General features: G+C 53.3%; 1 protein-coding gene across 2 annotated transcripts in view; it reads left to right on the top strand.

Moving 5' to 3' along the window:
- PLXNA1 (plexin A1) overlaps positions 1–13,107 on the top strand; it is a 265,426-nt gene that overhangs the window by 164,803 nt on the left and 87,516 nt on the right. For both annotated transcript variants that reach the window (XM_026650270.2, XM_026650272.2), the window contains exon 10: positions 6,329–6,529. In XM_026650270.2, the coding sequence (XP_026506055.1) occupies positions 6,329–6,529 (201 nt within the window). The remainder of the gene's footprint in view (positions 1–6,328; positions 6,530–13,107) is intronic.

Here is a 13,107-nt window from a genome sequence, read left to right as displayed (position 1 = left end):
TGAGGTCCCTTCCAACCCTGATATTCTATGACTCTATGACTCTAGGGGATAGTAGGGAGCGACTGTCCAATGCTACCAACCCACAGAGCAAGGGGCTGGGACTGGCAATGAGTTCAGGGTCTTCCCTTCTCCTCGAGACCTTATGGCAGTGTGCAGAGCCCTAACCACTGGACCTCCAGCCTGGCCTCTGCAGCACAGACAGCCCTGAGGAGTAAGAGACCAGGAATGGAACCGGATGGTGCACCCGGCCCCCAGCTGCCGACTGCACCAGCCACCCACACCCGCAGGACAAGCCACCCCCTTTCCCCATGTGTCCAAACCACCTTACCCTCTGTCGTGTGATGCTCCTGTTAACCCAAGACCACCTCTCCTCAGGCCACTGATGTGCTCTCCAGCTGACCCCCTCAGCTGCTAAAACACTCTCCTGCACCTCCACCTCCGAACCTCCCAACTCAACCCCTTTCCCAGCCTCCCAGGCCTACCCCTTCTCTCTGGCTTGAGCTAGATTCCCAAGACTCCTTCATGCACTAATGCACCCACAATTCAGTGGAAGGGCAGTTAGGGGGCAGCCCAGGTCCCAACTCAGAGCCAGCTAGGCCCAGAGTTGCTCTAAGGCAGGCTGGCAGACAGGGATCACAGCAGAGGGAAGGGCTAATTATATTGAAAGCAGGGACCAGCCCTGGGGGAAGAGGGGGAGGTTTGGTCACCCTGGTGGCTGTTCCAATCCTTCTAAAGGAAGATGAGGGCCCCCCACCAGTTTTGGGAAGGCAGATGGTGGGCCCTTACTGAGGCGGAATGTAAGCTGAGTTGGTACAAACTCCAAGAAGAAATTGGGGTGGGCTGGGTGGGAGCTTCAGCAAAGTCCTCCAGTGCATTTCCCCCAATGAGAGCCGTGGCTGTCAGATTCCCAGCTGCCCCAGTGTGCTGGGAGCTGAGGACCTGGCATGGTTTAATCTGGTTCCTTACAGTGTACTGTCATGCTAGCATGGATAGGCGGGCATGGGCCTGTTAGAGGCACTTCCTGAGGATGCAGGGTAGAACTGTGCATATACCACAGCCATTCCCCTGCCAGTGAGAGCTGGACTCATCAGGTGAAGGAATCAGCTGGGAGAGAAGCAGCCCATAGAGGGAGAGGCAGAGAGAAGTGGGGAGGTGGGGTGGGGAGAGACATAGCCAGAGATGGAGGTGGCGGAAAGCAAAGAGAGAGACACACACCCAAAGGTGGAGGGAAGGGAGACAGAAAACGATAGAGATGGGTGGGGGGGATAGACAGATGGAGGGCGAGGAGAGAGTGTGAGAGCTGAGGGACAGGGAGAAGCAGCCAGATGGAAGGGAAGAGAGAGGGTCAGAATAGCCCAGAGATGGCAAGATACAGATGGAGAGGAGCGAGGCCCGGCGTAGGAGGCAGGGCAGGGGTGCAGCCAGGCAGCTGGAACAGGTTCTGCCTCATAGCCAATTGCTGCACCCCCTGGCCCCCAGGCACTGCCCCTAGAGTTTGGGAGGTTCCAGCCAGGGTTGCCATCCACTCTCGTCTCAGTGGCCAGGACCCATCTGGACCGTGTGGGGGAATATCTGTGGGGCGCTGCAACTCCATGACTGGAGCTGTTTGGAAAACAGGGGCGGGGGAGTTCTGTGGAAAATTATGAATTTTCATTGAAAAAGTGAAAATTTAACATTTTAGGGTTTGTTTGTTTTTAATTAAAGGTCTCCAGTTTTTGAGGGCAGCAGACATGGCCACCGAGTATTTCGGTTAGTTGAAAACCCTTGGAGAAAAATGGAAAATTTTCGACCAACCTAACTCTCCACCCGCCCTGCTCCTAGGTGGTGGAGTCTGGAAGGGGGAGCTGGAGGGGAATGCGGTGTAGGCCCCCGAGCTGGGTGGAGAGCTTTTTGGGCTGTATGGAGTCTTCCTGCCCAGCATGGCAGGAGTTAACTGACTGCACGGGAAGTTTCATCAGTCCTTTGAATTGATGCTTGAAAGTTGCTGAGGAAGGAGTTGTTAAAATCCCCTGACCACCACACAAGGGGAGGGCTGGGTAGAGTCACAGCCAGTCCCCCCGAGGAAACCTCATCACGCACTTTGGCCTGGAGTGACAGGGCCTGCGGCTCACTGGAAAGGGCTCCCAGCACCAGGTGTTTCCTGTTTTGGAGCAGGGTGAGATTTTTGCTGGATGAGACAAATCTCCCGGCAGATGCAGAACATGTGACGTAGCTGGTGGATTCGGCTCCTTCAGCAAAATGGGTGTGTGTGTGTGTGTGTGTGAGAGCATTAACTCTGTGTGTATGTGTGTGTGTAAGAGAGAGCGAGTGCACACATGTGCGCGTAAGGAAGAATTAACTGTGTGTTCATGTTAGAGAGCGTGAGCATTATCTCTGTTTGCGTGCACTGTGGGGCCCATTCTCTGTTGCACCTAGGCATGCCTGAGCAAGGTGGGGTCACAGAACAGCTGGCAGGGTAGGGAGCTACAGCAGTCGGCTCTCACAGTTACTCAGCAAAGGCTTCAGGGAGCACAAGCCAATTGTTTAAGGGTCAGTCAGAGAATTGCTGGTGGAGGTGGGAGAGGGTCTTCAGGAGGGCGCTAGGTCCAAGGGCAGTGGGCTTGTCGACCATCTCAGGGAGAGCAGAGCATTCCATGCCTAGGGAGAAGTTGCACTGGTGGCTGTTGGAGAAGCAGACATAGGCAGTCCAGACTGACTTGGGGGAGATGGGAGCAGGGTGGGTGTGTAGTTACCCAGGGCCTTGAAGGCAAGGAAATGGAGGGGTTTCGGGTCTTGTTTAAGAGGAGAAGCGAAGCCCCCGAGGGTGTGTGGATTCCCGGCCAAGGAGGCTGTGCCACCCACCATACCTCCCTGAACTGCAGGGGGATTGTACAGAGCGCTAAAACCCCATCAGAAGCTCACATCCCATCCTGAGCAAATGGCTGATGGGAGCCAGCACCAGCCAGGAGGTTGTGGGGTTTCAGACCCGGCTGCTGCTCTCTGAATCCTGATTCCGTCCTGTGATCCAGTGCTGGCAGATTTCAGAGTGCTCCTGAGCGAATGTATGGAGCTGGGCATCCCCTGGAGGTTCCCGCCGGAGGGACAGGTATATCCAGAGTGGGGGCATTGCCATGGCATCGGGATTATTGGCAGAGCCGAGATGTTATTGCAAGTCCCCGACCCAGGGCCAGGTGTCTGTCTCCTGGTGGCCTGGAGAGGATCTACAGCGTTGTAAGTAAAATATGACGTGTCTGGGCTCTAAACCAGAGCCCTAAATGAGCCCCTCCACCATCACCGGGGAGCGAGATCTAGAGCATGGATCTCTGCAAGTCAGGACTCCTGGATTCTATCATTGCACAAGTCACTTTCCTCCTCTACGCCTCACTTTCCCCACCTGCAAAAGGGAGATGATCAGACCTGCTGGTGGCGACCAGGATCAGGCTGTACAATCACCTCCCAAGAGAGGCGATGGGAGCCCCGTTGCTCGGGGCTCTGGAAAGCAGATGGGACAGTGCCCTAGGAAGTGTGCTGCAGGGCCCAAGCCTGCACTGGCCTCAGGGAGATGGACCACCTGGCAAGTTGGTCTGGTTCTTCTCAAACGGTGCTGGTTCTCTGCTGACCTGGGGGTGCAGGGGTTTGTGGTGGTTAAGGATGTCGGTAAAGTGTTTCTCGGTGCTTAGGTGAGATGTGCAGTGGCAGTGGTGCTGGGAATAGCTTTCCTCAGTGGAATGGCACCTCAGTCGTTGCTATTCCTGCCTCTGGTTCCAGCCCCACTTATTGGAATTAGCATCACTGTGTCAGGTGAGAGCTGTGAAGGCTGCAGCTGGGGAATAGGCCGACCCGCCCTGCTCCCATCAGGGCGGCCAGGAGAAGCTGCTGCAGATCCCCGAACAAAGTGCAGTTTCTGTTCTTGGACCGGTATTCGTTTCAAAACATGTTATTCTCTCTCCCCTATTTAAAGCCAGGGCCGCTAAGAGTAGCTGTCCCCAGCCGGGCCCTGCAAGGCTGGCCTGGGGATTGCATCAGGCTATTGTTGCCGAAGCGAGGTCCTTCGGGAATACCGAGCTGTTGTTCTGCCCGCTCTCCTGTGCTTTGCAGACAGGCCTGGGGGATCCCCAGAGAGCAGCCTGAGTGTTGAAACGGAATGCTGCGAAAAGTTCACCTTTGCGTTAGTGCGACCCCCGACCGCTTCCCCCTTGAGCTGCTGCAGAAGACTGGCAAGATGAGGCTCTGCTGTTCCTCCGAGCTCCCAGCTTGCTCAGCTCTAAATTCAGCTTCAGGTGCAGCTCTGAGCCATCCATCGTGCATGCCACCCTCCTTTCTGGGACTGGGTTGATCTGCTGAGTGGATGTTGCCACCAATCAGTGGAGCCCCCCACTAGTGTTGCCGATCTCCATGGGGTCTGCACGTGGCTGCTCTGCCAGGCAGAGCTGGTGGGCACTCTGTTAAGTCCCTCTTGGCTGGAAGTGGCTTTATGCAGATCCCACAACTGAATGCTCTGCTTCTCCTTTGCAAGGGCTGCGCTGGATTTCTAGGTCAGACCTGCTGGGAGAGCCGGAGTTGGCTCTGTTGTTTATTTGTGGGGCCTCATGGGCCAGCTGGGCTTTCTGCAGCTTAGGATTCATGGGGAATGTTAAAGGGACGAACCGGAGGCAGGATTTTCCTTCTCCTGGAATATCAGGGCTCTGTTCTTGGCAAGCTATGGAGCTTCACTCGGGCTGTCACAGATGGGTTAGTGTCGGGCCCACAAGTTGTAGCATGCTCAACTCTCCATCCTCATGGATTATGGTACTTATTTTAGACTTGATTCTTGCTTGGGGTTCAGCAAGATTGCCCATGGCTGAAATAGGGGGCCTGTAAGTCAGGAGGGAGGTGCAGTGGCAGAGCTGTGTGGGGCCCAAGACTGGAATAGCTAGGGGGGCTGTGGGTCAGGAGGGAGATGCACTGGCAAGGCGGTGAGGGTGGGGGTAACTTTGCCTGGCTGCCTGGACTGCTGTGTGCCTGGCTCCAGCCAGTGTTTAGTCTCAGTTTCCCTTCTCCGTTTTCTAAATAGACCTGCAGCCTTCAGTGAAGAGCTGCTTCCTTCCCGGGGCCTACAGGCTGGCCTGGGGCTCACTTGTCCTTTGCTGGCTCTAGTTGCCCATGCCCAGCTGGAATGCTCCACGAGAAGCCCTGCATTAGCAGGCAGGTTGCGGGTAGGGCGGGGGCTCAGTGCGAGCTGGTTTGTCGTCTGTTCCCCTCCAGGCTGCTAGCCTGAATTGGCTGGGCCCAGCAGTATCTGTGGGAGAGACAACATGTGGACCTGGCGCTGCCCTAGAGAGAGGGTTGCACGGGAGTGAGAACAGGTGCCCAGCAGGCTCACAAGTGTGAGGAGGGTGGGATCTGTACAGCGTGTGACAGAGCTGAGTGGTGCGTGGCAGTGACTGCGTGCTGGGTAACGTGGCCTGGTACCGCTGAGCAGTGCCCCCTCTGGCTGAGTGGGGGGTATCATTGATGGGCTCTAAAACCGGTCTCCTCTTTTTCTTGGTTGGACAGGTCGTGGACAGGGGTTGGGGGTGTGGGAGGAAAGCGGGTGAGGGGGAAGCCTGTCCCTCTTGCAAAATTTGCTGCAGAATCCGCCCCTTGCCACAGAAATGTGTTCCAGAAACCCAGCTTTCCTAACCCTCAGTGGTTGTTCAAAATCTTTCCAAATGTGAACTTAGGGAAACTGATGCAGTGATAGCTGAAACAGTAGCTCTGAGAAGGGTAACCCGAGAAAGTGCACCTCAGTGTGTTAACTCTGAAACCTAATGATGAAAACGAACACGTCAAAACCTACTTCACTGCTGATCGTTTTACCAGAAACATGCAGCTAACAAGCTCATCCCACAACCCCAACCTGCCTCCCACAGTGTCCCTGCCGGCCCAACAGTCTGTAACACAGTTGGGCCTTATTTTTGCACAGCTGAATCCTACTGCTCATTAAAAATGGCAAATGTTGGGGCCGTGGGAAACGGATTCAACATTGGACAGAGTGACATGAGGACATTGACATTGTCCCATTTCTGTGTTAGCCCAAAGCTGCCGGAGAATTCCCAGCCTGCCGCACTGGGCTGCAGTGGAAACCAGGGGGCCGTGCTGCAGAAGGTAGGTCCTGCATGCTGCTGAGTATGCAGAGCCTTGGTTAAAGCAGCCGTGAATTCCTGCACTCACAACCATCTCTCATGGTATTTTCCTGGCCCATCAGTATGGGTGTTTTCTCAGTAGGGTCTGGAGTATCTCGGTGCTGGCGGTGACCAGCATTCCCAGGTTGGGGGGTTACTGTGCCTTGTCTCACTAGTTCATGGCCTGCTGTTTGTTCCTCCTGCAGGACTGCCCACAGATTCTGCCCTCCACCCAGATCTACATCCCTGTGGGCGTGGTGAAGCCCATCACTCTGACAGCCAAGAACCTGCCACAGCCACAGTCCGGCCAGCGCAACTACGAATGCATCTTCCACATCCCCGGCAGCGCCACCCGCGTCACAGCTCTGCGCTTCAACAGCACCAGCATCCAGTGCCAGAATACCTCGGTGAGTCCACGCTCCTGCCCTGCCGGGCCTGGGCTGCGCTTCCATCGCAGGGTGTGTGTGAACACCATTCCTGCCTGCAGAGTGTCTGTGACACCTCCCCTGGCCCTTCTCCAGACAGAATGTGTTTCGCTTCCAGGTTGTTCCTCTCCGCCTGCCCCACAAACTCCACGGATTAAAGGTCACCCCAGCTGCCTTGCTTGTTCCCTGGCTGGTTTTTGTCTCTTTCATGCTTGATCGGCAGGTGGAAAATGTAGGTTCATGGTGCCCATGGGGCCTTGGGAGAGATTCTCCAGCTCCTCGTGCTCTGTCTCTCTCCCCCCGCTCTCCCCCTCAGTCTCTATCTTTTCCTTTCCCTGTCTCTTTCCCCTCCCAGCTGCAAGGAGAGATTGCTTGGTGGAATTGTTCCATGCAGAATCAACACCCCTCCCTCCTCTGCTGTGGAGCCAAACCGACCCCAGGGGGGACCCTCCCATGCTTTATGAGAATTTCCAAGGAAATTTGCTTATGAAAGCCAAAGAAAGTAGCCTGGGCTGGAGCCAGCTGGGCTGGAGTTGGAGACTCTGCTCCTGCTTCCCTCCTTCCCTGTTTGCACTTGATTTCCCCTTACACGGAATGATCCCACTTTACAAGTGGAATTGAGTTAATTCCTTATTGCATGCAGCATTGCACTCACTCACACGCGCTCACACATGTCCAGTCACACTTTCCCAGCCTGTTTGGCTGCTGCCCATCAACCCTGGGCTTCCACACACAGCTCTGCCGATAGCTGTCAACCCTGACCTGCAGCCCCCGCTACTACTCCAGTCCTGAGCTCTTACACACACCTCTACCAACGCCCCTCACTCCTGCCCTCCAGCCCCTCTGCTTTTCCATTCCTGAGCTCTCACACAGCGCTCTGCCAGTGCCCCTCAATGCTGAACCTCTTCCCCTGCTATTCCTGCTCCTCTTCCCCAGCTCTGACGATGCATTTCAGGCCCATTCCCTATTCTTCTGCCAGTGCAACCTCTGTCTAGACCTCCAGCAGTCCCAATATCCCCCACAAACGCCTCTGCCGATGCACCCCCTTTTGGCTGGCCTGCTCTGCCCCTGGATGGGATGAGGAGGAGAGTGGCTTTCACAGCCAGGCCACATTGTCCCTCCGGGAAGCTCTGTGTGCGGAGAGCGCTGATGCTGCGAACAGACAGATCTAAAGTATCAATCCTCCATTCACCTCTAAGGAATGCTGCTGCTACGGTTCCTCTGCTGACCTGCTGGGCTCTGTACCGACCTTTCCTCATCTGCATGAAAGGGGCCCCTCCTCCCTCGCTTTCTCATTTAATCCTTTCAAAATTTGTTTTCCGTCACTCGCACCATGAAACTCGTTTGCAGCCCGATGTGAGCCGCGCTCCCTGCTCTCCCATCCTTCAGCTGCACAAGTGACATTTAGAAGCTATTGAAAAGCTGCTGTTTGCTTGAGACAGCCTTTCCTTCCTCTGCTCCCCCTCGCAGGTCTCACTGGGGGGGTGTTAGGCTGGGCCTGGAGAACATCACAGTGTCTCTCTGTCTCTCTCTCCGCACTTGTGAGTTTGGGTTTGGGAAAGGGAGCTCGGCAAAGGGGATTCTTTGCCCATGATGTATGTAGTGTGTCTGGGGGAGAGGAGATGCTCTCCACCCAGATGGATCTGCTACTTAAACTATCAGCTATGTTCTTCCCCGGCTGGTTGGCAGCAGGGCAGCTGCCCCCTTCCCTGGATGGGCCCGGGCTGGTGGGCAGCGGGGCAGCTATGCCTTTGCTGCTGACAGCCTGGGACCCGACCCAGCGGTATAAAATGTCTGAACCATTTTCTGATAGAGAGGTGACTGGAGGCTGGTACCGAGGGGTCTGCAGGGAAACTCCTAGGAAGAAACTGTTCATGGGAGAAAACTCAGGCTAAGATCTACATTCTGTTGTCGTCTAAGTTAACGGGAAAGGGGAGGGGACACTTACCCAGTGTACGTGTGCTGGGCTGAGGTCGGGCTTGGAGCAGAGCCTGCTCACAGCTGTAAAATGGCTTGAAGTCGCACACAGAGGTGTATGAGTTCAGGTGAGGGGCAGATGTGGGGTGGGAGGAAGCAGCAAGGGGCAGCTGAACTTGTAAGATGCCACGGTCGTGTGTGTGTGTTTGTGTGTGTGTGTGACACCTCCACACAGACGTGGCTGTGAATGCGAGCTACAAATGGGCTCTAGAGAGAGTCTTTTTCAGATTCTCAAAGGGTCACTGACTCCTTCACATCACCGTTTCCGTCCTGGGGAGCTCTCCCAAATTCCATCCTGTCCTCCACCTGTCTGCCACTGAGCCCTAAATGCTGCACACGCCTAGCAAGCCTTAAATCCCATCTCATGGACAGCTAGCGAGCCTTGACTCCTGCCCTCCATTCCCCATGGTGAGCCCTAAGTCCCGCACCCGTCTCAGCCATTTCCCTCCTGGCAGCTTGGCAAGGTTCTGGGTCCAGGGAGGGCTGGGGAATGCTCTCCAGGTGAGGCTGAGATGCTTGAACTGTATCTGGGAGAAGAGAGGAAGCCAATGCAGAGCTGGAGCAACCTGGTCAGGCTCCACTTTGCCCTTCCCTCTGTGGGGCCGGTGCAGGGTTGTCCTCCACCAGGGCTTTGCCCTGTAGAGATAGTGAAGGCACATCAGGTCCCATCTTATCCATCCCCTTGACCTCATACTGGTGGGCTCAGTCTGTTTTCCAGAACTCCATGTAGCCCAGTTTTAAATGTCTGAAGAAAAACTGAATGAAGAAGTCCATGCTCTCTTGCGGGGTGTGTGTGTGTGCATGCATGTGTGTGCGCGTGTGTGTGTGTGTGTCAGTCAGAGAGAGATCAGACTGCTCCCCCAGTGAGGAACGCCCAAGCTGGACTCTCAGTCCTGCATCGTGGATAGCTCTGCTGCTCCGTCTCTATCAGAGACTTGTAAGAGATTCTTTGGAGGTCAGTGGAACGGCCATTTTCCCAGCAGGAGGCCAATTACACAAAATACCTGCTCAGCCATCTGGGGGTTGTTACTGCAACACACGGGCTCCTGTACGAGGCCTAATCGCATCCCAACTGCCAGTGCTCGCAAGCCTTGAAATGGGGTTGATTAGGAGGTTGGGGGATTCTGCAGCCTGGCAGCGCAAGTGCTTTGGAGGAGCCATTTGTCAGCTGCAGAGGAGGGAGGAATGGGGTTTCCTAGTCACTGCTGGACAGCGAGGCTGCACAGAGTCTGAGCCCAGCGCAGAGACATGTTACCAGTGTGCCAGCCACATCCATCGGTGGGTAGCCACCCAGCGCACCCGCGGGATGGCTCTTTGGGGAAAGACAGTGCAGATGCAGCTGGTGCATAGGGAAAGGTCATATAGCTCCTGATCCTGCAATTGCTTATTCGCCGGCTTGGCTTTACTCATGCAAGTAGTCCTGTTAAGGTCAATAGGCTTACTCGGATGAGTAAAGCTATACACTTGCCTGAGTGTTGGTAGGATCAGGACCCACATCACAGAATCACAGAAGCCAGCATTTCCTTTGCTGATCTGCCCATTACCCAGCATCCTTGGGGTGTTTCCCAAGAACAGCCAAGCAGAGCTGGGTCCTTGCCCTTGTGCTCCCCAGGAGGTCAGAGCAGCTTTGTGTTCGCACCCCGCCACAGCGCTCCAGTACCTGCCAGAGGTCTGCTGGGGTTTGCTCTCGACAGAGTGGGAAAGAAGGAAGCCAGGCAGAAAATGTGAGAGAAGCACAGAGGTGGTGGGCGTTGGTGATCTCCCAGCCTTAAGGTGGGTATTCATCCATGAGCATTTATTGAGGAGCCACCCTGTCGCCATCTCCTTTCCTCCCCAGTTTATTCTGCGCCTCTGCTCTCAATCCCACCTCCCTGCCCCTAGCCTCCCTCCTGCCAGCTCACTCCAGCCCTCCAGTCATGGGCTCTCCCCTCCCGGGGAATTCACTCTTTTGACTTGTTCTTTCCCTCCTCCCCTGAAGACGCAGAATCAATTCGCTTCGGTCCAATCCGGTGAGGTGCTGAGTGGATCCTCGATCCTGCTGGCTTCAGTGGGAGTTAAGAGGGCTAAATCTTCTCTTAAACCGTCCCTGGTTTTGTAGCGTATGGGTTGGCTTAGCTCACTCTGAAGTGCTTGGGATGCTGGGTACTGATGGGCACGATATAAAAATAAATGGCATGGTTGAATGGTAGTGGGAACACTGGCTTAATGGGTCTTGAAGGTTGTATCTGTTACACAGCCCGTGGGAGAAGCCTGTGTCTATAGAAATGCAAAGCCTGGGAGAGATGCTGCCGTGACTGGGGGCGAGTAGGTGGGGTTTTGGGGATGGGGATGGGAATTACTCACACTCTGTGCTGATTTCTTCCCATTCCACTACTGCCTGCGAACAGGGACGATGGGAAATGCTAGGGGCAAAAGGTAACTTCTGTATTTTCAGAGCAGCTCTGTGCATTCCCGCAACGGTGCATTAACTGCACTGCGCCTGGAGCTTTTATTTAAAGGAACATGAGGGCTCTTTAGGTTAGGCACCAACCAGCAGGTTTTGTTTGAAACACGAATGTATTTTAGAGTCATAGACTTTAAGGTCAGAAGGGACCAATATGATCATCTAGTGTGACCTCCTGCACAATGCAGGCCACAGAATCTCACCCATGTACTCCCGCAACAAACCCCTAACCTATGTCTGAGCCATTGAAGTCCTCAAATCATGGTTTAAAGACTTCAAGGTGCAGAGAATCCTCCAGCAAGTGACCCGTGCCTCACGCTGCAGAGGAAGGTGAAAAACCCCCAGGGCCTCTGCCAATCTGCTCTGGAGGAAAATTCCTTCCCGACCCCAAATATGGCGATCAGCTAACTCTGAGCATGTGGGCAAGACTCACCAGCCAGACACCCAGGAAAGAATTCTCTGTAGTAACTCAGATCCCACCCCATCTAACATCCCATCACAAGTCATAGGGCATATTTACCGCGAATAGTCAAAGATCAATTAATTGCTAAAATTAAGCTATCCCATCATACCATCCCCTCCATAAACTTATCAAGCTTAGTCTTGAAGCCAGATATATCTTTTGCCCCCACTGCTCCCCTTAGAAGGCTGTTCCAGAACTTACAATGCTTAACTCTAGAACCATCCACTCTTATGAATTATTTGTGTTACAGTGGGGCTATTGTGCTAGGTGCTGTACAGACACCTGGTAAGAGGTAGTCCCTGCTCCCAAAGAACTGAAAGGCGGAACAGAGAAGAAACGATATGGGCACAGAGAGTGTGCAGGGACTTGCACAAGATCACACAGCAGCTTAGTGGCAGATGGGGGACAGAGAACCCAGGTTTCCTGTGTCCCAGTCCAATGCTTTATCCTTTGGACAGCACTGCATCTCCTGCTTGGAGGTTGCCATTTGGCTAGTATGAAAACACAGGTTTGGCCTAGAAATGATCAGATGTGCCCTGATAACAAAGCAAAATGTCTGTGTGCAGGGTGTAGAACATTGGTCAAGTTGTCCTTGAGTGACAAATCATTGAGATTTTGGGGCTAGTCAGAATTCCTTTGTAAATCCAATTTTCATTCCCCTCCTAACTCTGCACAAGAGAAATCTTTCTCAAATGACAGGACCTGTCTTTACTTTCAGGGTACACTCAGTGCCTGTTTTAACATTTGAAGGCAATGAGCCAGCCCGTTCTTTAGAGTGGGTGCTTAAAATTCACACTTCTTTGTAATCTTACTCCTCTATCCTTTTTCGGTCCATCTGGCTTGATGATAACACTTCACACTTTCCATGCAGTTAAGTATAATTAACGATGACCTGCAGTAGGGGGTGGAGGAGGGATTGAGTTCCTACCCTGGGTTGTTTCTTTGTGATGGATAAGGAAGGCTGGAAACTTTTCCTGTGTTTTTGTTTGTTTGTTTAAATTTGACTTGTTTACAATGTTAGAAAGTTATCTTGTCTAGCCAGAAGACACTCTAGTGACTGGAGAACTAGTGAAATGCTGAAATCACCAGAGACTGAAAGTTGCGTAATTGAGCCCTCTGATTCAGGAAGGTCCTTAAACATAGACTTCATTCCCATGACTTTTGCGGGACCCACACATGGGGTTAAGTGCTTTTCTGATTAGGGATGCTTTCCTGAAAGGTGCCAGGGGAGGCTGAATGAGGAAGGCATTTTTAATTGGGAGACGCTTTGTCTCGTGTTTAATTTTAGTAACACTTATCTAACTCCAATGACTAGTTAACATTTTGAAGAAAAGACATCTTTGTTAAAGATTCAACACTCCATCCAGTAAGTTATGAAACCTGACAATATGCATTCTCTGAGACATCTATCCCATCCTCCAGTAAAACCAAGGGACACCAGACATGACATTCCTGATATTTGTATGGGTAAAAAGCAAGCAGAAAAGACCCTACAACCTCCCGCCCTTGAGCTTTCTTTATACATCATAAAGAAACAAAAACAGGGCACAAACTCAATTAAAAAAAAAAGTTCTTTGCATGTCAACATTAAATATAGTAAAAAGAACAGGAGTACTTGTGGCACCTTAGAGACTAACAAATTTATTAGAGCATAAGCTTTCGTGGGCTACAACCCAC

The sequence above is a fragment of the Terrapene carolina genome, unplaced genomic scaffold (genome assembly GCF_002925995.2).
Source record: "Terrapene carolina triunguis isolate 2854851 unplaced genomic scaffold, T_m_triunguis-2.0 Scaffold89, whole genome shotgun sequence".
NCBI classification, from domain to species: Eukaryota; Metazoa; Chordata; order Testudines; family Emydidae; genus Terrapene; species Terrapene triunguis.
Note: the sequence above shows the minus strand (reverse complement) of the source record. Positions and strands in the feature narration are given on the sequence as shown.